Source organism: Ambystoma mexicanum, chromosome 3p (assembly GCF_040938575.1).
Source record: "Ambystoma mexicanum isolate Mex_15411 chromosome 3p, UKY_AmexF1_1, whole genome shotgun sequence".
Classification (NCBI taxonomy): domain Eukaryota; kingdom Metazoa; phylum Chordata; class Amphibia; order Caudata; family Ambystomatidae; genus Ambystoma; species Ambystoma mexicanum.
The window spans coordinates 881,284,405-881,311,152 of NC_090925.1; the positions used below are offsets into that span (position 1 = coordinate 881,284,405).

General features: G+C 45.4%; 1 protein-coding gene across 3 annotated transcripts in view; it reads left to right on the top strand.

The window, feature by feature from the left end:
• The window catches only part of CLN3 (CLN3 lysosomal/endosomal transmembrane protein, battenin), a 652,734-nt gene that overhangs the window by 425,478 nt on the left and 200,508 nt on the right, over positions 1–26,748 (top strand). For all 3 annotated transcript variants that reach the window (XR_011304414.1, XM_069652104.1, XM_069652103.1), the window contains exon 10: positions 14,599–14,648. Coding sequence is in view for 2 of the 3 variants with exons in the window: in XM_069652104.1 (XP_069508205.1) it covers positions 14,599–14,648 (50 nt within the window). In the remaining variant the exon portion in view is untranslated. The remainder of the gene's footprint in view (positions 1–14,598; positions 14,649–26,748) is intronic.

Consider the following 26,748-nt stretch of genomic DNA (forward strand, 5'->3'; position numbering starts at 1 on the left):
TGTAAACGATAATTAGTTCATTCAATCCAATCACATGCTGGCTAGTGGATACCTGCCATGGGTACAAAACATTTTTGGGGTTATAGCAGATTGCTCATGGCAATGTATACTTGGTCGCTCACTGTAGAAAAGGGCAATTCTCAGCATGGGGTCTGGCATGGATTCACATGCTGATGAATATTCCCTGTCGTCGGGCTGGGAATCCTCAGTAAAGAAAATATAAATTTCAGTTTAGTTTCTGAACTGTCTTCTACTAGTAACCAATCACTGGTCTCTGGGTCATACTGCCCCAAGCCAATGACCGCCCTCTACCTAAGACCCTCCTCTGGCAGCCATCTTCAGATTTTTACCGCACGTTCAAGTGTTGAGATCCTCGTGCTATAGCTCTTGAGCTTTTACTGCGTTTTGCGATTTTTCGAAGAGTTTACTCTTATTTTTTTCGGTCAATCGAGCCTCAAGCTCCACCGATTCTACTTCCGATCAACGGGGACCCGTTTTGGAATTTTCTACGCCCCTCAAGGGTGAATTTTCGTCGAGTTTCCGCTTCTTGGAGGACTCTGGAAGATCCCTGAGGCCTACCCCGCATGGACATGGCCCAGGAAAAAGGAAACCCGACGCCTGGATCCAAGCTGTTCAGGAGCTGCCCTTGATGCGGATTACAGAATGTCTTCAAGGAAGATGAGCGCTCTTGGTGCCTCTACTGCCTTCACGATGACAAATCGCACGTGGAGAAGGACTGTGTATTTTTTGAGAACATGTCTGAACGGAAAATGAAGGATCGTCGCATTCGACTCACCAACTGGTGGAGGGGAAAAGCCCAAAATTAAACTAAGGCGTGTTCCTGTGTAACTTATATTTAAACAACTAATTGGAAGGCTGCCAGCAATTATTCAACTGGTAGCTGTCATGAATAAATCATACAATTTAATGAAGAGATATCGCCTATCATACTACGCCTGTGCAGTATATAATGTTGTTGACACAGAACCACAAAGACACAATGGTAGACAAAAATATAATTGTTCATAAGAAAGAAAAAAACAAATTTGAAGCTTATGTAAACTGTTTTGGATTACATCATTGCTTCTAAAGAAAAATAATGAAGAATTTCGCCAAAAGGTGACAAATATTTGCAGGATTTACAACATCTTGGTAATACACAAATACATTTGGCTTTCAAAAAAAAAGAAAAAAAAAAAGAGAAGCTGAATTTGACAAATCACGCTCAGTATGACAGCAGCCTAGGTCTGTCTGTGAGGCTAAGTGTGCGGCATAGGTCATGAATCAGACTATAGCTAAGTGTCCCTAGCTCACTTAGGGCTAGTATCTTTGGCCATTTTATGTGGCAAAATCACCCCAGAATGTAAATAAAGACTGGGTGAATTTTAGTTGCAAAACAAATGACTGTGGAGTTTTGAATTTATTCAAGTTAAACATGAAGCGAAAAAATGTACAAAAGGCTGAAATAATGTACACTGTGGAGTTTTGAACTTATTCAAGTTAAACATGAAGCTGAAGAAATGTACAAAAGGCTGAAATAATGTACTACGCCTTCCGCTGTCCAGGTAATGGTAAGCGTGGGTCACCACGTCTGCTGGTCACGGGTGTAGGCACAACCCCCGTGCAAAGACAGTGGCAAAAACTGGCGTTTCAGTGGTATATTGACAAATGTGGACCACCTTCGTCAGGGATATTGATCCATAGTTCAGCCCCTGTATAACAACCAAACATGAACTTGTCACTGTTATATCTGAAGTAACTAGCTGCCAAGCATTAGCATGAGAGGTGATTAAAAAGCAACATGATGTATAGGACTGGGTATTTCTCCTTATTTGGACAGGTGCCCCATAACTACACCCCCTCTTCCATCTTCCCAAGTAAAAATGTGCAACACCAAATTGTAACCTATTGGTGCATAGAAGTGACAAATTTATTGTGTGAAAGTATTGGAAAAGCCTTTTAGTGCTCCCATGTACAGTGTTGATGGAGTACTGAGGGGGGGGGGGGGAAGAGGAAAGAAGTCAAGAGGGAATTAGACCCCAATCCACTTACAGGGATCAAAATGCCTACCTAAAGCGTTGCTGTGGATGCCTAGTGAGCAGGCATTCTGTAGTCATTACGCTAATGTAGATAAACTCTTGTCCAGCAGCAGGTGAGAAGAAGAGGAAGTCCGAGCGGTCTTTTAAGACCTTTGAGGGCGCTCCGGTGATGGGGGCCCAACAAAAGGCAAAGCAGAGCGAATCTGCAGGCACCAGGAGCGCCGATGGCTCGGGCTCCTTGGCTGCCATGCAGGGCGCAATGTCACCGACGCCATCAACCACAAGCCAATGCTCTGGCTTGGTGAAGAGGAAGTCGGAGAACCCGGGTAAGCTTGGGGAGAAGCCCTGGTCGATCCCGACGGCGGCAGAGGGGGAGCGAGGCAGCGACCCTCCCCCTAAGGTGAAGGCCTCAGGCGCACCCAAAGTCGCGAAGGCCCTGATTCACCCCGCTAAGGCCTCGATCAAAGGAGTCGTGGCGGCCCTGGCATAGCCTGCGGAGGCTACCCCAGTGGAGACGACTTCCGGGCCTAGAGTTTCCCTGCCACCCCGGAGGGAATCCTCTTTTCAGCCTATCGATAAGACCCCCATGAAACCCCGGGTGGAGAAAGAGGGGGAGGGCATGGTAGCCATAACAGACACTGAGACCACCTCTGAAGATGAGCTTGTTGGCGTCAAAACGATCCTGGACAAGAAGTTCGAGGAAGTCCGGTCCTACGGGAGGGATCCCGACGAGGCGGACGTAGAAAGCGACGGGGGAGCCGACGAGGAGCCGCAGATCGTGGAGGAGACGGAGGACCCTACTCCCCAGCCGTCGCTCCCGTGCCAACCGGTGCCTATGCCACAGGACAACTCGGGAGCAATCTTGATGGCTATCCAGGCCCGACAAGGTTGCCCTTAACCCCAGCGGACGATCCAGTTGCGCCTGGACCGTCGGGAAGCCCACCGAACAAGCAGAGGCAAATTCATCCTCCCCCTCCATTCCAGCCCTCACCTGGGACGAGACGGGAACGGAGACGGCGACGACGGGGATGGACGACGACAGTGGTGACGACGGGACCGATCTCCCATCACCTCCTACCCTGGCCTCCCCTCCCGACGAAATTGGCTCTTTCCATGCCATGATCGCCAGGGCTTCGGATCTCTTTCAACTTTGCCCGAAGAACAGAAGGAGGGTTTCCTCCATCAGCGACGGGAGGCCAAGGGGAAGACCGTCCTCTCAGTACCGTTATTAGACGACATCTGGGACGAAGGACTGTCGCTACTCAAGAACCCATCCACGGCACCTGCAAAGAGGGACCGGTATGAGAAGAAGTACCGGGTTCCGCCCCCATGTGCCTCAGAGCTCAGCCGTCCCCAGATTCGGTGGTTTCTGCAGCGGTCAAGAAGAAATCGGCTGGGGCGACGGGATCAACTTCCACTGCCCCACCTGACGGCGAGGGGAAGAAGCTGGACACCATGGGGCGACGACCATCAAAGCGGCCAACGCCCTCGCGATCATGACACGCTACGACAGGGAGCTGTGGTTCAAGATCGCTCCCCTCCTGGATTTCCTACCGGCCAACAAGAGGGCGGAAGCCCTTGAAATCTTGCAGGAAGGCGAGGTGGCTTCGGACAATGCCATCACGGTGGCCACAGACATCGCCGACACCGGCTTTTGCCAAATGGGCAACAGAGTTTGCCTTAGCTGGCTTAAGGCCACCGATTTCCCTCAGGACGTGCAGACTAGGGTACTGGACATGCCCTTCGACGGAAACAACCTGATCGGCGAGGCAGTGGGTTTTCTCCATCAACGATGACTGCCCTTTCGGACCTCCGGAGGCAAGTCTCAAGGTGCCTCCAAAGGATTTGGTGGCGGTTCCTCGTAGTACCGCCAGGTGGCCCGTTCATCATCGCAGGAGGCCTACAGAGGCCGCAGCAAGGCTGGAGGACGTCATTGTCGTCAAGGAGGCGAAGGCCTTGGTGAAGCAGGATTGAACCGGCCACGGCATCGGGCCCCCACTGAAGCACCACGGTGGGAGGCCAGCTGGCGAAATTCGTCAGCGTGTGGGAGTCCATCTCCACCGATCGTTGGGAGCTGGACGCGCTGGCACACGGGCACACTCTGGAATTCCAAAGAAAGTGTCCCCATCTACCACCTGTGGCCAGGAAGGAAAACCACATCCCACAGCTACTTCTGGGGGTACGAGCAATGCTGAAAAAGGGCGAGATAGAACTCGTCCCAAAGAGGTTCCGGGGCTCCGGAGTGTACTCGCTGTACTCCCTCGTCCGAAAGAAGACCGGCAGTTGGCGACCCATCCTGGACCTTCGTCGTCTAAACAAGTACATCAAGTCCCAGAAATTCCAGATGGTCACCCTCCAGCACATGCTGGGACAACTGGAGGAAGGCGACTTCCTATTGTCGCTGGACTTGGAGGATGCCTACTTCCACATCCCCATTCTCAACGGACATCGAAAGTTCCTACGATTCGTGGTCCAAGCGTGACACTATCAGTTCAAGGCCCTTCCCTTCGGACTGAAGTCGGCACCCAGGGTCTTCACCAAGTGCCTGGCACCAGTGGTGGTGCGGCTACGCCTCCAGAGGATCCACGTCTACCCCTACCTGGACGATTAGCTCATACAAGCAAAGTCAAGGGAACTCGCTGTCGATCACACAGCGAAGACTGTCCAACTGCTCACGGATCTGGGATTCTTGATCAACTTCGCGAAATCCCACTTGGTACCGTCGCAAGACGCCCTTTTCCTGGGAGCCAGACTCGACAAAGTGGCGCGATTGGCTTCGCCGTCGGAGGAAAGGACGAAAGCCATGCTGGGCAAGGTACAAGGGCTGTTGACCATGGAAGTGGCCAGGGTGAGGTCCATCAAGTCCCTACTCGGCATGATGTCCTTGTTCAGCTACCTCGTGCGCCTATGCAGGTTGTGGATGCGTCCACTGCAGGAATTCCTTGACGCCCGTTGGATGCAAGCGGCGGGCAGCTTCGAAGACAGGATCTCGCTCAACGAGACTTTCCGCCAAGCGATCCCGTGGTGGGGCACCAGCGCACCTCTAGCGGTGGGCATGGACTTCCAGACCCCGGCAAATCAGAAAACGGTGATGATGGACGCCTCCCTGAAAGGATGGGGAGCGCACACCGGAGATCTCCAAGCAAGAGGCCTTTGGCTCCCTGAGGAGAGGTCACCACACATCAACGTCCTGGAGCTCCGAGCTGTGTTCTGGGCCCTCAGGTCGTTCCTTCCGTCCCTCAAGGGCAAGGTGGTGAGGGTCTTCACCGACAACACCACCACGATGTTCTACATCAGGAAGCAGGAGGGCACCAGATCCCCAGCCCTATCCAAGGAAGCGCTGGATCTGTGGCAATGGGCCGTTGCCCAAGGGATGTTCCTGGTGCCCTTCCATCTGGCAGGAATAAAGAACACCATCGCCGACTCACTCAGCAGGGAGCTGCGCTCGTGCCACGAGTGGGAACTTCGGCAGGATCAAGCGGATCTCCTATTCCAACGATGGGGCAATCCTCAGATCGACCTATTTGCGACGGCGACGAACGCCAAGTGCCGGAGGTTCGCCAGCAGGTTTCCCCAGCTGGGGAGTATGGGCGATGCCTTCTCATTCCCCTGAGACGGCCTGTTCCTGTATGCGTTTCCCCCCCCGTTGCCGTTGCTGCTGCGACTCATCAGTCAACTCAGACGGTCCCAGTGCAGGATGATCCGCGTCGCACCGGCGTGGTCGAGGCAGATCTGGTTCCCGGATCTTCTGGACATGTCAGCGTTCCCCCTCCCCCCGGTTAATATTCCGACGGACGCGGACCTTCTCGCCAGGGAAGGAGGTGCCATCCTCCATCACGACCCAGGATCGCTGAACCTGCAGGTCTGGCTCCTGCAGCACTAGAGTTCTGCAAGGAGGTGCTTGCAAAGGCCAGGGTGTACTCGACTCTCAAGTGCTATGGACACAAATGGAAGAGGTTTTCTGTCTGTCTGTCTGTCTGGTGCCGTGCACAGAAGAGTAACCCTCTGCGGATTACGGCCCCTCAAGTGCTGCCATACTTACTTTTGCTGGCCAAGGCGAGGCTGGCTCATGCCTCCATCAAGATCCATCTGGCGACCATCTCCACTACACCAGAACTCCGGGAAAGTCGTCGTTGTGGTCACACTGCCTAGTGAAGGAGTTCATGAAGGGACTGTTCCGATCGTTCCCGCCGGTGAAGGCTCCGGCCCCGGCGTGGGAGCTCAACGTGGTGCTGACCAGGCTCATGGGGCCGCCATTCAAGCCTCTCCATTCGGCACCGTTGAAGTTCCTGTGATGGAAGACAGCATTTCTTGTGGCCATCACCTCCGCACGACGAGTGGGAGTGATCCAGGCCCTCTCCTGTAAACCTCCATGCCTGACATTTCACGAGACGAGGGTAGTGCCGAGGACGCACCCCTCCTTGATGCCCAACGTGCCGTCGGACTTCCATCTCAACGAGCCCTTGGTGTTACCTGTTTTCTTTCTATCGCCTTCATCGCCGGCTGAGAGGACTTTGCACTTGCTGGATTTGGCTAGAGCGCTGAAGTTCTACGTGGACCGCACGAAGAGTCTTCGGAAGACATCACAGCTGTTTGTAAACGTTGGACTTGTGAACCAAGGGAAGGCCCTCTCGAAGGCTTCCATTTCCAGATGGCTCTCCAGCTGCATCATGCACTGTCACCGGTTGGCAAACCGACCGTTGCCCGGCTGTCCGAGAGCCCATTCGAACAGAGCGATCGCTGCTATCACAGCGTTCTTGTCTAGTGTGCACCTGCTGGACATCTGCAGGGCTGCTACGTGGAGGTTGATGCACACCTTCACGGGATTCTACTGCGTCGACCGGGATTCCAGGGAGGAGTGCAGAATCGGCCAGGCAGTGCTGCGCAACCTGTTCGCTTGAAGGTGAGCCTGGTGAGGAAGTAAGAGATGCTTAATGTTGAGTTGTTGAACTGCTTAATGTTGAGCCTTGCCACCTCCCGTGGTTGTGCTTGTGTGTACTGCTATGTATTCTTGTATTCATGAGCATGTGAATCTATGCCAGACCCCATACTGGAGAAGGAACAAGTTACTTTACCTGTAACTGCTGTTCTCCAGCATGGGTCTGGCATGGATTCACATGCGAACCCTCCCTCCTACCCCTCTGCGGCTCTTCTCTTGGTCCTACTGCCACTTTATGTGCTACCAAATCTGAAGATGGCTGCCAATGGAGGGGCTTAGGTAGAGGGTAGTCATTGGCTGGGGGCAGTATGACCCAGAGACCAGTGATTGGTTACTAGTAGAAGTCAGTTCAGAAACTAAACTGAAATTGATTTTTTCTTTAACGAGGATTCCCAGCCCGACGACAGGGAATATTCATGAGCATGTGAATCCATTCCAGACCCATGCAGGAGAACAACAGTTACAGGTAAGTAACTTGTTCCTTACTCCAAGAGCTCCAACAGCTGAGCAGCCTATACAGCTGTGTCCCCCCATTATCCTTGGGTCTAGCAAAAAAGAAAGAAGTTGTAATGTACAAGCATTCGTACGATTTACCTTACACGGATCATGGATTTCCTCCATTTACGGCCAGCATCACAGTGGCCTGAGTCCTAATTGAACAGCTTGACGCTGTCGTATTTCTACGAACGTGCAGGAGTCATATGACTGAACATGTGTTGTGTGTATGCAGAGCTCCCCACACCCACACACATCTAGGAAGTTAGCCAGCATTTATCACGCCATACTGGGCGGTACAGCCGGAAGTGTCCTGCACCAAGGGGATTGTTAATTATTACGCACGTAAAGTCATTTAAATAAGTGGACCTGTGAGTATTAAAGAGAAGACACAACAGTGGGGATTCATTATATCCCAACCCATGATTGCAGGTTTCGCTGGGTCCACAGAGAGTGAAATATTTTGGCCAACAATAAAGGAGCATAATCGGGTGTCCCTCAGCAAAGTTTAATTAATCTTTGGCGTGCATCCTGATTTTGGACATAAAAAATGGTATCCAGCTAATATGTCAAACATTTTTTCGAAGGACAAAAATGTCGAAAATATTTTACCGACATTTTTTTTCCAGATGTATTATTTATTAATTTACATGTTTTTTGTTTGTTTCGTGAGTAAAAAAAAAGGGGGGTGGGGAGTACCCCACCATTGCAAACAAAAAAATAACAAAAAAAAGACATTCAAATTTTATTTTTGGGTGAAATGTTTTCGACATTATGGCATTCGAAAAAATGTCATTCGAAATAGTCACTAGAAACCATAAAAAATACCTGCGGACAAACTAATCATATTGTCCTGCTGCTGTCCCAATAGGGGAATTAAGCAGTTTTTACCCCCCTGCCACACAAAAACCGCATCATGGTGGTGGCCTCTCAGGTACCCAAATGTACTTGTCTGTTACAAGAACTACCATTGCGCTGTGCACTCTCAGAGCATCTAGTACTAGGGAATTCCTCAGCCTTGGGAAACTTGGCCCCTATCAATGGTATACATGTTTATACTCAAGTTCTAAAATCCCATTGTTCCATAGAGTTTAGGCCTGTCAAATGTTTTAAGATTGAATATCCTTAATTGCTCTTTATAGACCAGCTCATTGGCTTCCTGTACACTACTAGTCTCATAGATCTTATGTATACAGAACCAGGAGCGGTCCTCTAGAGTGTGTCCGATTTCAAAGTAATGCAGAACCAATGTGGCATTCAGGGTGCAAGTGCGGATTTTGGATCAGTGTTCATTGATCCTTAATTTGTGCTTCCCTCGAAGTCTTCCAGATGTATAACATTTTACACAGGCTTTATATAGCATATATTACATTCTTGCTTTTACAGATGGTGAACATCCGCAAGTCCCAAATCCTACCCTCATTTTCAGGGCTAGTGTTTTTTTAAATATGTGCGTGCAACGCATGAGGTACATGTGTAATGTCAAAACGTTGGGGTCAGATGGACATTTTGGACCATTATACATTTGGCCGGGATTCAGCTAGCTCTTGTTAGCCTTTGCGTCAAATTCCTGCTTTTCTTTAAAGCAAATAGTGGCTTTTCAAATTTCACATCTGTTGTATTAAGAATCCTCCAATTTTTTAAATTGTCCTGTTAATGGCTTTACTATGCTGGCAAAAAGTGGATGCACACACTAGGCGGTCCCCCAAGTCAGATTTCATTTTAGGAATGAGTAAGTTGTCCTAATTGGTGAATCTCACTCTTTTCCTACATCGTTTGATAATTTTTTTTGTTTTGGATAACCCCATTTTAGAAGTCTAGTTTGTAGAAGATCTGCATGTTCATTAAATCTACCAATGTCTGTACAGTTTCGACGCAGACGTAAAAACATCCCATATGGTTAATTCTGAAGGAGACTTTTAGGATGCTTACTTTTCAAGTGTAGAGTAATGTTCCTTTCAGTCGTCTTCCTATACAGTTCAACTTGAAGAATACCTTCCTTTTTAAAGATGGATAGATCCAAGAATGAAATTCTTGTAGTCGAGAACTCATATGTGAAGTGCAAGTTGGAGTCAACCTGATTGAGCCAATCAATGAAGGCCCTTAATAATTCAACGATATAATGTGATCGATTGTAGAAACGGGTTGACATTATTTAGGATGCATTGTTCTGCAATTAGAGCCATAACACTGTGCCCCTACTTTGCAGAAAATATGTGTCTTTAAACATATAAAAACTATTAGTGAGCACCATTGATGCACATGCAGTCACAAATTCAGTACAGACATTATGGGGTGTTGGTCGTCTATTCAACATGATCTCTCAGCTTTGGACGGCTTTATCTTGTGGGATATCGGTATATAATGCTTCAATATCTAGCATCACTAAAACCTGTTTTAATGGTTCAAATTTGAGACCTTCCACTCGGGTAATGACATCCCTAGAATCCAACAGAAAAGTTGGAGTAGCCATAGCAGTTGGTTTGATTAAAAAGTCTATGTATTGGGGTAATGGCTCGAGAATCGAGCCACACCCCAACACAATGGGTCGTCCTGGAGGGTTGAGAATATCCTTATAAATATTAGGAATGGTGTAGAAGAGCGGAATACGCTCTTCTGACTGGTTGATGAAATCAAATTCTTATTGTGAAAAGTACCCTTCCTCAACTGTCTTCTCACTTAGAGCCAAGATTCTTTATTTCGACTGATGGATCACTTGTTATCTTCTGATAGTGTCCTGTCTTTTCTATACCCATACCAGAATTATAAGCTGGATTCGATTTCCACATTAACTGATAAATAAAGTTGTCCGCTAAGTATGGATATACTAGTTCCTTTTTAAACAAAGAGATATCCTTCTTGAGTTTATTCGTTTTTTTTCGAGATGGTCGCTGTCTTAAATTCCACAAATTGCTAATCTACCTGTACAAGTTTTTGTTTGGCTTCTGTGATAAGGGTACTGGTCAAAAAAGTCCTTTCTTGTACTGCCAGAGTATCTGCGATTTATGAACTCACTCTCTGGGACGCCGTTCTTGTCAGAAATAACAAGTCACAACTACATTTAGTAGCCACTTGGCTGAATGAGATTGTATATTCTGAATCATCTATGTGGGAAATGGGGGGTACCATGTCTCACCTTCCAGTATCTCCTCCCCACTCCCTGAGGTCCCCCTACCCAGGTGATCATCCCTCGCTGTCCACCCCCAGGGTCGGGATCCAATAGCGATGGCCCTTCCCTGGCCACCTGAATAAGGGATCCCCGGAGACTGAGTCGTGGAACACCTTCAGGTTCTTCACATACCCTTCCCCCATGCGATATGGACAGGACTGCTTCACTGAGGAACTGTGAAAGGAAATCCACGTTACCCTGCTCTTTTCCCTTTCTATGTTCCACTGTGAAGCAGTAAGGTTGCAAGTCCAGGAACTATCACATAACCCGTGGATTTCATTCCTTACGCTGACTTATCCATACAAGGGGAGAGTGGTCAGTGATTAATTTGAATTTTCTTCCTAATAGATAGTACTTGAGATGTAAGATAGGCCATTTTATAGCAAGAGCTGGTAACTCCGAAACTAAGTAATGTTTCTCCCTGGTAAAGAGTTTTTTACTAACAAATAGTATGGGGTGTTCTAAGCAGTCATGACTCTGTGATAAGACGGCACTTAATCCAGTCAGGGAATCATCGTTTTGAAGAATTAAATCTTTGGAAAAGTCAGCTACTTTTAAAATGGGATTTTGGCATAGGGTTTGCTTTTAAGTTGTTATAGCAAACCTCATCCTCATCTTCCCACTGGGGTCTTTGTGGTTCTGCATTTCCAAGCTTATTGTTCAGCCTAGAGGTTTTAGTAGAAAAGTTTGTGATGAACCTACGATAGTACCCTGTCAATCCCAAGATGATTCTTGGATCCCTCTTGGTTTTAGGGGTTTGTGCTTCAAGAACTGCTTTTACTTTTTCCATTTGGGGTTGTGCACTAGCATTCCCTATGAAGAAGCCTAGATATTTTACGGCTGACTGGGCCAATTTATACTTTAATGGGTTGGCCGTGAGCCCAGCTTTTCACAGAGCCCTCGTGATGGTATATAGATGAGGGTTATGTTCTTCCCATGTCTTGCTATAGACTACAATGTCATCAATGTATGCCCTGCTGAAACTAGAATAAGTTTGCAAAATTCTATCCATTAACCTTTGGAACGTTGCAGGGGTACCGTGGATTCCAAAGGGCAAGACTTTAAATTGAAACAGTCCTGTTGGAGTTGAAAAAGCAATTTTTTCTCTGTGAGGCCAGTTTAGCCGGATCTACCATACCCTTTCATAAGGTCTAAGGTCAACAGATAGACTGCATCTCCCAATTTGTCTATTAAGTCATCAAAACAGGGCATGGGATAGGTATCGAAGGAGGAAATAGAACCCTTCTGAAGTCTATGCAGAATCTCCAGCTCTGGTCAGGTTTTCTCACCAGTACTATGGGAGAGGATCAGAGACTGGAGGAGGGTACAATGATGTTAACTTTTTAACATATTTTCCACCTCTTCAATGGCAATCTTTTTTGCGGGCTTCTGTTAATCGGTATGGTTTCAAATGCACCACGTTACCTGCAGGAGTACGTATGTAATGGTAGGTCCCTTCACTAAAGACATCAGGAGACTGTACGATACGATTGGTTAGATCTTCTTTCTTATTGTTGGTAAGTTCCTGGGGGATTAGGTTTAGGTTATCCATTTCTTGTGGTACTAAACAGGACAAGATGGCAGAGTGAGAGGCTGATGGGTTGTCTTTCCACTCTTTTAAGAGATTGTTGTGGAAAATATGAGTTTTCTGGTGTCGTTCAGGTTGTGATACTCTGTAATTACATGTCCCTGTCGGTTCGGTTATTTCATAGGGTCCATGATGAGGAAAGGAGGGGAGTTTGGGAGTTGTAATGTCCCATAAAGGTAGAGGGAATATGGGGTGAATAACTGTCAGGAAATGGGAAATACCATGTCTCACCTTCCAGTGTCTCCTCCCCACTCCCCGAGGAACCCCTACCCAGGTGATCCTCCCTCGCTTGTCCACCCCCAGGGTCGGATCCAATAGTGCTGGCCCTTCCCTGGCCACCAGAATAATGGCTCCCCGGGGACTGAGTTGTGAAACACCTTAAGGTTTTTCACATCCGGCACTTCCTAAAACCATATTAAATATCGACCAGACATGTTCTTGCTATAATCCATTCTTTGTACTAGATATAATTAAGGCAACCATACAATTTGGACCATGTGTCAAGTATAAGATTGGCTAATAGTCAAGAAGGCAGTGGCCGTTATGCAGCGTTGGTATTAGTTTTGCTAGTTTGTGGTGGGTAAGTAGAGGTTGGTGTTAAAAATAATTGTTTGGTAGAGTAGGTCATGGTCAGTGAGTACTGGTGACAGAGAAGATCTTGTGACATTCCACACAAGACCCAAAGGAATTGGGAGAACAGTATGGGAACAGTGGACAGAATAATCTGGGACTGCTGAAATTTTTGGTAGGTAATTGAGAAGAAATGTGTGATCTTTTTCCTCAAAAGCAGCACTCTAAGTTCATCCTTCTGAAATTGTGATTAGGGTTGTTTCTGTGGCATGTGCTAGGTGGAAGCCCAACTGCAATGGGTCAAGAAGGTTGTGAGTATTGACGTTAGCCTGGAGTTGGACATCAATAATTGTGTCCATGATCTTTGTGGTGGATGTATATGGGGAGACTTGCAATGGACCTATAGTTGTTGAAAATGGTTGGTCCACCCGAGGGCATTTAATGCATGTGTTTGAGGATGGCTTGTTTGTGGGAGGCTGGGACTGTTCCATCTTTTTTCTTTTATTTAATCTTTTTATTGCATTTGAATGTAGCAAGTGATGATCAATGTATTACTGTAAACCACAACTATACAAGTTATGTGATAAATTACAAGGATTCAAGTGCAAACAATCACAAGCAATTTATAGGTACCCTATACTATGGAACTGCTCCAGGGGTCTTTCAATAGATGAGTGATCTATAGAAGAAAGATACTCATTAAAAGAACAAATGTTTTCCTTCAGTAATGTTCTTTGTGAAGGATACCAGCTCCATACCCACAGATTCCCTTCCATCCATCCTCTTATGATGGGGGGTATCATGATTACTTGAAACATATCTAGTTATTTTTGTGGCAATTTGACTATCGTGTTTAGCCTCTGTGGAGGATTGTAATTCAGCGGAACTGAGGTATGGGGATGTGTGCCTCTCACTCTCTCTCTCTCTCTTCATACATATATTATGTTGTTACATCTTTTTACTTTGTCCTGCAATCATGCTATTAAAGTACAAACATAAAAACACATCATACAATAACTATAACACATAATTCATAGATAAAGTAATAAAAACACTCTCTAATAGCAATACTGCAATATACCATTAAAAAAAGACCCCAAATATAACATACCCGTTCATATAATTTAAGTTATTATATTACATACCAGGGCTACAGCGAGTAAAGGAAACGTTATTTACCAACATCATGTATATATAAAACATATAAAAAGTACCATAAAATAAATAAATTATTAAATGGATTTAACAACAAAAAATTACTATTTTTCATATGCTATCATTATAGTTTATAGTGTTTGCCTCCAACAACACTCCGATCTAGTTTAAGTATTGACATTCAAAGACTCCTTATATGCCAAGTGTAACATCAGCCAATTTAGAACCTTTGAAAAAGGCTGTGGCTTCTTTTATTCCTTTGTTCCAATATCTATTAAATTGCATCACTAATCCACCTCATGTAGACATAAAGGTTAAAAACTGATATGGGGCTTACAACCCACTTTACGTACAATCTACTTCACCATCACCCTTTCCCTAAAGGGCATCCACTGACACGCCGATTACCCATGAATGACTTCTCCACCGATACCAATCTTTGGGGTGCCAGAAGGCTAAGTACCCACCCAATTTCCCTATAGGACAGTCAAACACTGTGCAGTTTGTTGACTTCTCAGAAAATCAAAATATGTTGACTCGTTGAATGTATGACATGAGAAAATGCAATTGTCAATGCTTCTTTCTGAATTAATTTGTATCCATCCACCCCTCTCTCCCTACCACATCTTCTGTCTGCCCTTAGGGAAGCGGGCCTGCAATCTGACATTATCAGAGAAGTGGAGAGTGCTGCAGGTAAGTGTGCCAGTGAACAACATAGAGAATGTTGGGAGTGCATGCCTGGGAGAGTTAGTTTGGGCCTTTGCGGGTGGCACACTGTAGAATAGGACTGTGAGTTACAAACTGCACACAATCTGGTTGGTCGCTATGCAGAATTTCATGGAGGGACAGAGCATGCACATATTTGAATGTGTTAAGTCATCTGTATGGGACATGCCTGGAAATGATAGTCTGAAAACATGGTAGGCGTGATCACTGTATAACACACACACTGAGCACATGATGGTCACACTCATTATGGATCTCTTTCAGTAGCAAGTACAACTTGCAAGGCAGGCAGGCACACATAACACGCCTCACTGTGTGAAGTGTGTCTGGGTGGTACAGGCCATGCCTATGGGTTGGAAAATAAAGTCTCCCATTTGCCAAGTTGCATCGTGTTGTGTTGCTGGAATCATAGGGCATGAAGTGTTGGGAGTGAATTATGGGTAGGCTGTAATGGAACGTGGTCGACCTCTAAGGTTGAGGCTATTTTTTCTTCCTGATTTCTTGGTTGAGTTTAAACAAGCTATGCATTTTCTATTACTTCAGAGCTAATAAACAGGATTGTAGCGATAGTGCTGGTTATTTTTCCCATATAAATAACTGGGTTTCATCTTAAGATTGATCATGGATTTTGAATAGGATGATGTTGACAATGTGACAGAAACATTTTGAAAATGTTAAGCTACAGAGTGAAATCTAAGGTATGGGACAAATGAAGGGGTTTTATTACGGGCTTGAAGTTGATCAATAAGGTATACTTGAAGGGTTCATGAAGAATTCTTTAAACCATTCCATCCATGCTTCAAAGAGGTTTCTAAAATAGAGTGTGGTGGTTCTCATGAGGTTAGCATAGCTCTTGCTGCAAAGCAGAGTTGAGGGAAGGCCTACATTCCCAGATATCTGACTGCATGATAGGTCATGCCAGTTGTAAGGGCAAAACTGTTGACAGTTGTCATAGTACCCCTTGGGACTTGTGGAGAAAGTTCTGATGTGTGGAATGAAATTCCATAAAAGATTTAAACATCTCAAGATTTTTTTTTTAAAAGGGTCCAGGTACCATTGGCTTAAAACATACTGGAGCCAATACTACTGTAGCGGACATAAGATTGAATGGCGGGCCTAAGGACCAGTTAAAAGGTCCCTCAATGCCTGCTAAATTAGCTGGCGGCACAGTGTATAAGTTCCATTCTGCCCTAGTAACCAAAACAGAGTGTGGACAGGGCTTTGACAATTCCTGTCAGTATCCGATCCAGCATCCCAAACGTGGAATTTTTGGGCAGGGATCTGGAATAGCATGGGAAGTAGGCTGTTTTAGAAACTCTAGCTGAAGCTGTGATTACCAGGACGCACCCCAAGAAGAAGTAACTTGTCAAGGGCTTTGTTCCTAAGGCCATCAGGTTGCCTAAGAGTCCAAGAACAAAGAACAATGTAAAGTTATGTCACCTCTCAACTGCCTGAGTCAGTACCCTACTGTCTTGCATTTCCCATTGCGGGAGGAAGAAGAGGCAATTGATGAGGTTCAGGCTATTATACTTAGTGACATCTCTGAATTGCACTTTTTACTTGCTGAAGAGGATCCTTGTAAAGGAGGAGTTCTGTAAGGATCAAAAGGAGTGTTCTTCCCTTAAGGTGATGAGGCATGAAGCTGTGCCCTACCACCTTGAAGCGTCTTTTTGTGCTAGATGGAATTACAATAATGATCTCAAACCAAATAACCAAACAGACTCAAAGAATATAGCAAAATATTACTTTACTGTCAATTTAATAAAGTAGGGAGACTTGACAAACATCGGACTGATGCATGTACACTCTCATAGCAGCTTGATTACATGGAGGTCTTATACCCCAACATGCGTCATCTATGATCTCATTCTACGAGGAAAAATACAAAACCTATCAAGGGAAGGGATTTGTTAAGGGAACATATTTACTTATAGAACATATAATGATTAGTACATCATTGGCTACCCCTTGAACTACCTCTAAATACATATATTACTGATTATAGCGGACAAAACAACAGTGGATTGGTTTATGCAACATTGTGTGTTAGGTTGTCCCTCAACCAGACTGATCAGTTGGCATACTATCCCAGCCTTGGACTTTTGGCTCTTCAGCAGTACGTACGTGAAACGAAACTTAGGGGTTTGAATCCCGTCAAACTACTCCCTGTTTTCCCAATTAGTCCATCATCTATCATCGGTAGACCAAAGTCTTCCGTTTGTAGGTGACCTTGTTGCCTGCTCACTGTCCTGTAACATTCAAGGGAGTGTGAGCACACCACTATCTTAACTTGAGGCTCTAATGAATAGCCTTTGTTTTCGACTTCTGAGTCACGTTTGAAGAGACCACAAATTTGTCAATTTCAGCCTTCTACGTGCTGCTATTTGATTTAATTATTCAGGGTGCTGTTGCTCCTTTTGGCCTCCAGAGACTTGCTCTCTCGGTCTCATATGAAGTTTGTATACTTTTAATTGACCAGCAGTTTGGCTCTCACAGATGTTTTCTTCTTCTTTCATCTGTGAAGAATGTCCCACATTCAGAGCTTATCCATGTACTCCCTTTGTGCTCTGTGCCTATTTCTCAAACTAGTAGCCTCGCTCTGGGTCAACCTTGACTCATCGTCGGGTCTGCACATAGAGCTTTTTTTCTGCGTCTCTTGATTCTACAGCCTCAGCCTCTCTCTGAGGTAGCTTGGTTAAGTTCTACATGAGCCATCATCCATTTTCCTGCTATCGCCGTTGTTGCCATGTTATATATTCCGCTATAGCAAGCTTCTATATGTTTTTTTTCTACCTTGCGTTACTGCATATTTACAGTTATTGGTCAGTGAGTTACTTCATCTTCTTTGTTTCCATGATTACTTTAGCTTTAGGTACATGTTATTCTTAGTGCTTACACCGTTACTCTTAAGTACTCTTAAGTATTTTCATATCGTTTCAGCATTAGTTCATATATCTTCTTTAGAACATCACTTTGTCCTCGTCAGATTTCACTTTAAAGTCTGTCCATGATATTCATTGCTGCATTCTGACATCTTAGCAGGCAACATCCTTCCATGTAGCATTCTTTCATGCAACATTCTTCCACACTTTTAGTGCGAGGGTACATTCTGTTTGACTGTCTGAGTGCATAACGTCTCTCATACACTCGATACAGTTTGAAAACAATGCAGGAGGTCTCTTGCTCTTCTCCAACTGTTCCAGTATGACAGCGGTGAGGGGGTGGGAACTGGTGGGATAGCGTCAACTTGCTCCTCTACATTCCCCCCTCTAGCTGAATTTTCAACCAAATTCTCTTCTTCCATGGTCTTTATCTCCTCTTTTGAAAGCATCTCATCTTCATCCTGCTTCTTCTTTGGCACTCACATTAATTCCACCTCCCTCTGGAGACCTGCATTCTTTATATGTTCATCCATGCTCCAGGTCATGTGGCAGCACTCTACAGATGGTGAACAGAATATCCAATGTCCTACATCTTTTCCAATCCTTGGGATAATGGATCTTGGTTCCTGGAGGTGGAAGGGAACTCTTCTTTATATTCTCACGGTACTGACTTCATTTTGCATCTGCTCACCCGTTCCAGCGTCAATATCAATCATTATCTTCATCCTAGTAGCCTTATTGTCTGTCTTCTGGCACTATCCTAAGATGATCCTTATAAAACAGAGTCCTTGCAATACCAACACTAGTATTGCTCCAAGTACTTTGAAAGCATTTTCCAGTCAGGTTGGAATCCACGACAATAAAGATGAAAACCAATCATCTGCTGTCTCATCAACTTGAACCTCCATTTTTGTGTGCAGGGTCGTCAGCATACTTATTGCCTCTGTCAGGGTTCCATTTCCTCCATCATGTGGTGGTATGAATGTACAAAAAGATGGATCGATCTTGGCACACATGCATTCTTCGATTGCTGTAATCAAATCTAGAACATATCTGTTCCTGGGGGGTCATCAACCTGATGGCTCGGAATTCTTCTCAGATTACATTAAATCCTTTTATTATTGCATTGATCGGTTTATAGTCATAAAATCGAATTAAATAATGTCGAAAGTCATAAAGATGAAAAAAAATTCTAATGTCTTTTTTTACTATGATTTTTATTCGAAATGGGGGGGTTCCCCCCAGCCCCTCCTTTTTTTTAACCTTTTTTTTTAACCTTTTTTTTTACATGCGGAACCCAAAAAAAACATAAAAATAAAGCATTCAATTTTTTTTTTTTGACATTACGTTTTTGACTTTTTTGTAATTCGACATTATTTTTTCGACATTATGACTGCCCACCGCATTGACCGTCTGCAGCATCTCCCATCTTGTGATCTGCAGCCACATGGCATTCACTGCAGTCTGTAGTCCTGACAGGAATATAGATGTCATTACCATTGCCGTCTTGCTGAACATTTTATGCTCATCTCGGATATTGTCATAGGCCTCTAAAGATTTTGCTGAGAAATAATTGCTTCTCTTCTGCCGATGGAGGCTGAGTGACCTATTCTTCCCCAGGTGGTCATCAATTTTTGGAAATTCATAAATGTGGAGGTCACTTCGGGGGATCACCAATGCTGGAACATGTACCATTACAATGGAGGATGCTCCTCCCCAATTTTTAGGCAACTGAATGTAAGCTCTGGATCCACAGGCCCAATATCGATCCATCAATACTGCAGTTCCTTCATTCATTCCTGGGACCTTGATTGTCTGTCCATATCCTTTGTGCTCTCCAACCAGAATCAAGCCTCCAGTCTTGAAGCATATTGTTGCATTCTTCAATGGTATTATGGATACTGGTCCTGCTTCATTGTCGACCCATGTTAGTAATTTAGAATACTTGGCCCATGATTCTAGGCATTTGTCCTTCACGTTTTGTACAGTGCCTACTGGTTTCTTCTTTAATGGGTGTGCAGGGCAAGATAATAGTCCTTCTTCCCATCCGGTACTTGTGGCAGCACGCCCATGTACCAATAGATAAGGTCTCTACCAGCATCCTGGCTCTCTGCTTGTTCAGTCACATCGAAGCAATCCATCCTCTTCATCTCGCCAATTTGCAATTGTTCTCCAATCTGGGCTGGATACATATGTTTTTTGCTTGTCCACCACATCCCACTTTCCATCCTTTTTGTCTTCACATAAGTATCTTCCTATGGAAATGTTCCTCTTGATCGCCATCGTAAAGTTGCCCATTTTCCTTCAAATTGCCCTCTGGTTGTACACGCTGCTAGCTGACTGAAACATATAGCATTATGTGCAGGCATCTAAATGTCCTTGCTGCATTCATGGCATACAGTATTATGGAACAGACATAGCAACTTTCTTCTGACGTTCTCTCTCCCACCTCCTTCATGTTCTGGTACCATAGGTTATTTTTTAAGTGAGCTGAATTATCAAGATATGTATTTATATTTTCATGGTTTTCCTCAACATACCTTTTAAATCGAAATACACTCCTAGTTATATTGTAAAACAGGATGTCTGTACTTTTAGTGAGGACAATAATAGATGTTTCATTAATACCCTCCATATCTGTGCGATCTTTTGCAACATAACGTAATGCCATAATAATAAGGAGAAAAACACAAATCATAATACCAGCTGATATCAATATTATATGGAAACCTATCGACTTTCTGGATGGCAACAAACTTCTGCAATGTTGAAGCCTCCTCATTTTGTATTTACTTTAATATGCAAATTTGTTATCTCCTTTTTAATCACTTTTATATCAGAATCTGCAATATAATGGCGATTATTACTCTCCAGACAATAGTTATTCTTGGGGTCTTCCGGAAACGTGATAAGGTGTATTCCCCTCAGTGTAAGGGCTGGATAAGTCTGCAATATGTAAGAAAGAATAACATACAAGATTTTGTATACTATTATTATAATAGGTATCGTAAACGATGGTCAGTACTCATCTTTCTTCTTCAAATTCCGAATTCTTCTCACATTGTTCCCTGAAGCCTATCTAAAAAGAGTTCCAAGGTAGCTGCAAGTATATTGTCTTTGCAAATTTTGAGAAACGCCATACCCTAATCTATAGTACTTGTGTGCACTTCATTTTCCTTATTCTTGTTTCTAGCCATAAGATGAGTCTGCATGCGTGGAACCTCTTCTCTTGCTTCTCTTGGATGGATCAGCACATGCAGAACTACTTCTCTTGCTCTTTTTGGATATCTTCGGGAGGGCTCTTCTCCCCTTCAATTTGACAGCATTGGGGCTAGCTTCTTCTGCCTCAAATGGCCCCTCAAAGCGGGGCATACTCCAGGTGTGCATACATTTGCGTACTAGCATCTGGTCACCTGGATATTAACCTGGAGATTTCAGCAAATCTTCTGTTTCACAAGGTTGATTGTCTTTGTCACTTCGTTTTTACCCCTCCCTACTGTTCTTGATCTGTTGATACATGAAAGAAACACTTGCAATCATTGTTGTTAGGTAATCGTGCATCTCGTCACCTAATGCCTTTGCTACACTGTGGGCATCAGTTCTTACCGTAGTTTGTGGAGTCAATGGGGTTCTCATACAGCGTCCAGTCACCAACTCATGAGAAGTTAGACAGTCACCTGAACCAGGCTGATTTCTCAGAGCATATATGGCAAGGGGAAGGCAATGTAGCCACCCCTTTTTCAGAGTAATTTTCAACTTGGCTATGCGCTCCTTTAACAATCTGTTTAATCTCTCACATATGCCATTCACATGTGGGTGATAAACAGAGGAAAACTTGTGTTTATAGCTAACAGAAGTACTATCTGTTCAAATAGTTCATTTACAGAATTCATCCCATTATCAGACCACAGAATCTTGCACACCCCCCCACCTGGGGAACACCTCGCGCTCAGGAACTTGGCAGCGCACGGGGCATCAGCGTGTGTGCACCGACCTACCTCTATCCATCTAGAAAAAGGACATACTACGACTAGCATATATATATGTAGCAGTTGCATATCTGTAACATATTTACATATTCTATATGTAGATGCTGAAATGGGCCATTGAGTCTAGGGATTGCGCTTCTCACTGTTCGAAAAGTGTGCCCTGTGGTAGATTTCTGGCAATTCACAATTAACTGTGCCACATGTTCTAATAGATTGGGTTTGAGCCACTGTTCTGGAATTGTTGCAGGTAGACTCTTTTGAGTTTTGTGTGCTGGATAGTGAAGCTGCTCCAGCGCTATTCTCAATAATACTAGAGTCATGACTGACTTTCCAGTGCTATCCTGCCTCCAAATTGCCTCAGTGGGGGATAAGGAACACCCCTGCATTTTCCATAAATCCTCTTCGTGTGGAGCTCGACGTTGTATTTTGATATTGATATTGATATTTTATTTCTGTCGCACTCGTACACAAGTGTGTCTGAGCGCGACAAGGCAAGGGAGGGGAACAGGGAAGAACAAAATAACGATCTTACTAGGCCTAGTGACATTGAGAACGTGCAAGTGCAGGGGAGAGGGGGAGTGGAAAAGTGCATGGAAGGGGGGAGAAGTGAAAAGTGCGAAAGCAAAGGAGAAACGGATAAATAATAATAAATAAATCATAAAGGCAACAAACGGTGGTAGCGCAGCCAGAAATTGGCAAGTGCTAGGTTAAAGGCAGCAGACAGGGTAGGTCTGATAAGTGCAGGAAGAAAAAAGGGGGGCTGTATGGGTACAGATACAGACCCCAGTGCAAAGGGTGGCCCGGAGGCAGTGTGGGAGGGTGGCAGGGTAAGCAGGTACCTGGGCCCGGAGGACAGAGGGTGGCCAGGTGCACAGTGGCAAGAGAACAGGGGAGAGGGGGAGCAAAGGCAGAAGAAAAAAGGAAGGTCTTGAGGTGCTTCCGGAACCGGAGATGGTTCTCCTCAAGTTTTAGAGTGGCAGGGAGGCTGTTCCAGAGGGAGGCCCCAGCCGAAGACAGATATCTACCCCTAGCTTGTTTCTTTGAAAAACGACTGACCCTGAGGGTGTTAGAGGGAGAGAAGTGAAGAGCTTGAGAGGGGAGGTATTTGCGCAGGGATAGCTGAAGGTATTTTAGACCCAGGCCCCAGAAAGCCTTGTGGACAATGCAGAGGGTTTTGAATGTAATTCTTGCATCCACTGGGAGCCAATGGAGGGTTTTCAGAGCTGGAGAGATTCGATCCCAGGGCTTGAGGCCAAAGACAAGTCTTGCAGTCCTGTTCTGAATTAGTTGCAGAGGGCGGAGAGTAGAGGCAGGTAGATTTAGAAAGAGGCTGTTAAAATTGTCCAAACTAGAGAGAACCAGAGCTTGGGAGACCATGAGCTTCTGGGGGAAGGAGAGGAAAGGCAGAGTACCTCTGAGCAGGTGCAGTAGGAAGTTTGACTTTTTAGAGACATCAGAGATGTGGGCGGAGAAGGAAAGTGTGGAATCAAAGATGACCCTGAGGTTCTTGGCCTCGCAGGTGGGGGTAGGAGGAAGGCCAAGGGCGGCCGGCCAGAGAGTGAGGGGAAAGGATGGTGAAGGTGTGCCGATGAGGAGGATCTCCGTCTTGCTGGCATTCAGACAATGATCATTGGCGGCACACCAATCTTAAATGGCAGTTAGGCAATCAGAGATGAGAGATGAGAGAGGGAGAGAAGGTGGCAGAGGGCAGCCTGAAAATGAGTTGTGTCGTCAGCGTAGCACTGGAAATTTGAGCAGAAAATGCAGTGGCTGAGAGTTGCCAGGTATTGGTTGAAAAGCCAAGCCGAGCGGTTAGACCCCTGGTGTAGCTAGGTCGGAGTCATACCAGGAATAGCACTTGGCTTTGGACTTCAAATGGATCCTCATGACAGGGGCAAGAGCATCAAGAGTATCAGAAATTGAAGAGTAGAGCAGAGACAGGGCTGTGTCAGGATGTGAGACAGCCAGAGGTGGAGGGGGAAGAGAAAGTGCCAGCAAAAGCCTCAACTGACACACGCTTCATGTGCCGGATGTCCGAGAAGGTAGGTGGCAGTGTTGGGGTAGGCTTGGCTTGGGGGGGGAGAGGGAGCGATGAGAGGAGAGGAGGGAGTGACCGCTCCAGGAGAGAGGAGCGGTCAGAGCGTTGGAGAGAAGGAGGTCAGAGGAGGTCAAGACATCGAGTGTGTACCCTGCAGAGTGAGTCGGGCCAGAGGGAACGATGGACAGGGAGAGGGAGTCACAGAGGTCACGGAAGACTACAGAGGAGGAACAAGGAGAGTCTAAATGTATATTGAGGTCACCGAGGAGGAGGAGTTGATAGGTAGAGGCCAGGAGGGAGGAGGAAAGATCTGCCCACTCAGAGAGAAATGAGGTGATTTGACCAGGAGGCCAGTAGATGGTAGCCACAGTAAGAGAATGGGTAGGCGAGAGAGAGAGAGCCTACAGACAAGGCATTCAAAAGCGGAGTAAGTCTGAGTGGGAATGATAGAAGCAGGAATCCACTCAGAGGACATCAAGGTCTAGTTCTTCAAGGAGGTGGCAGATGTCAGGGGAGTGTTTGACTGCAAAGCAAGAGTTGAGAGTGGCAATATGAATAAGGTTGCCAGCCTTAAAGACCTTCCGTGGAGGGGTACAGATCAGAGGTATGTCCTGCAGAGGAGAAAGAGCCCTAGGAGGGGCAGAGGAGGAGGAGGAGAGAGAGGGCAAGGTAGCGAAGGGGGGAGAGGAGGGGACAGCAGGAGATGAGAGGAAATTGATGAGGCTAGGGAAATGCCTACCAAAGAGGAAGAGATTGTCCTGAGGGCCTTGGACCATGACAGTGCCATTTTGGTAGACATTAATGATGACTTTAGAGGTGTCGAAGGAAGCCATGAGAACTTCCCAGTGAGTGCCACCATTAATGGGAGAGGAGGAGATCGGACGGAGCACAGAGATCATATGAGGAGTCCATAGATCTGGCCAAGGAACGTCAAAGAGGATGTCGGTGAAGGTCTGTGTGGAGGAAGTATTGGAGTAGGTGTCGGCGATAGGAAGACAAGGGTTAGAGGCCAAGATGTCCTTTTTGAACTTCTTCCTACCAGACTTGGTGAGAAGGGAGGATAGTTAATAGAGAAGCAGTTGGAAAAGATAGGAGAAACAGAAAGTGCCATGGGAGTGGAAGTGAAGAGAGGATGGAGAAAATGGGGGGGGGCTAAGGCAGGTAGGTGTGGGACAAAAGAGAGTGGTGAGGTCACTAGGCTGGCAAGTTACAGAGAAGCATCAGTGCACAAGCAAAATACAGAGAATTTTGCAATGGGCAGCAAGATTTGACTCTTTAGCAAAAAAGCAAAAACAGCAAGATTTGACTATTTAGCAAAAAGCATAAACAGCAAGATTTGACTCTTTAGCAAAAAGCAAAAACAGCAAGATTTGACTTTCCAATCAGGGATTCAGATGTTAGCAAAGGGTTTTAGGAAACACTGTGCATCAGGATAACACCATGGGAGTAACAAGCAGAAAGAACAGTGATAGTCAAAGATGGTAGGAGTAAGTGCATAAGGAGGGAACTAACCCATAGTTCTGGAGGTGGCAAAGTTAAGGCAGTCCAGATTTCTTTGAGGAGTGAGGTGGCAACATCATTGTGGTTAAGGAGCAGACAGGGGCCTTAGAAGTTGGCCTTTGCTGAGAGGGCCCGCTAAAGCCTACTGGTTCCTGGTTGTATGGAAGAAAACACTGAGCAACCAATGGGAGTGCTGCTCACAAGGAGGTGGTTCAGCACAGCCTTCCTACACAACACATTTCAATTAACAGGACAATGGACAGCATGTTGAAGCCCTCCTTTGCGAACATGCATCTTCCTGTCATTTGTTTAACGTCTTCTCTTTCCAAACTAGATATGGGTGGATAATATAATAGGCTGCTTTTCTGGCCTCTAAATCTGTGGCTTCGTTTCCGCAGGAAATTAAGTCTGTCCTCTTGGAATGCGCTGAACATTTCACGGCTGGTAGGGTCAATGGGAGACTTAATGCTACAATAAGCATATCCAATAGGGCTGCATGTTGCACTGGAGTGCCGTCTGCACGGAGGAAGCCCCTACTTTTCCAGCATGACAAATCTGCATGTACAGTTGTCGTCACATAAGCAGAGTCAGAGTCGATTGTCACTTCCTTAACCTCATATCTCTGTAGCGCTTCTATGAGCGCCACTAATTCTGCAGCCTGTGCTGAATAATTTGAAGACAACCTCATGCTTGTTACTACCTCAAATTCACCTTCTCTATCCAGTTTCACTACCGCTGCTCCGGTATGCCTGGTCAATTTTTGAAAACAATTTCCCCCCTCACAAGGGCATTTTCTCTAGCCTGGGGCATATCATTATGACATTAACTATACCTTGTGCAATCATGTGCATAGTCATCCTCTCCTGCTGGTTCAGCTATAAACGTTGCTGAATTTACTGTTTTACATCTAACAATTTTAATCACAGGGTTGGAAATAATCACTTGTACCGCAATGCTCTTTGTGTGGTCAATGTACTTTTGGGCTTCTCTAAGATTGCAAACAATGCATGCTCTACAAATAACGTTATTGGACACCCCATCGTTCTACTTAAGCTTTTTCAATTGCAAATGCAGCAGCAGCTAAAAATTGCTCACAGGGATAGTGTCCCTTCATTACTGGATCTAAAATCCCACTGTAGTATGCCAATGATTTATATCCATGTCCTAAAGTCCTCTTCTGTTTAAGAACTTTTGTCATGACTTCTCCATTTGAATGAGAGAATAAATAAAAATCTTCATTATAATCTGCGACCCCCAATACAGGGGCTGTACTGATTGCCTTTTTTAATTCTTCAAACACTTCATTTATCTCATCTGTCCATATTATTGTGCTCTTATCAACCTGTGCTTCTTTGAGTCCCTTTAAAAGAGGCCGACTGTACATACTGTAATCGAAAACCCAGGCCCTGCAATAATTGCATATTTCTAGAAACTGTTGCATTTCCCTAATTTTTGTGCTATGGTTTTCATGATTGCTTCTGCCTTTTCAGGTGTCTTTTTTTCTCCCTTCGTGAGGGATCAACTGTCTATGTACAAAACTTTTTCTTGACAATATTGCAATTTCTCCTTGTCTACCTTATATCCTTTCTCTGAGAGTATAGTCATCAGATTAACTGAGTCTTCTCTACTTTCTTCTTTGTCTCCCTACACACCAGAAT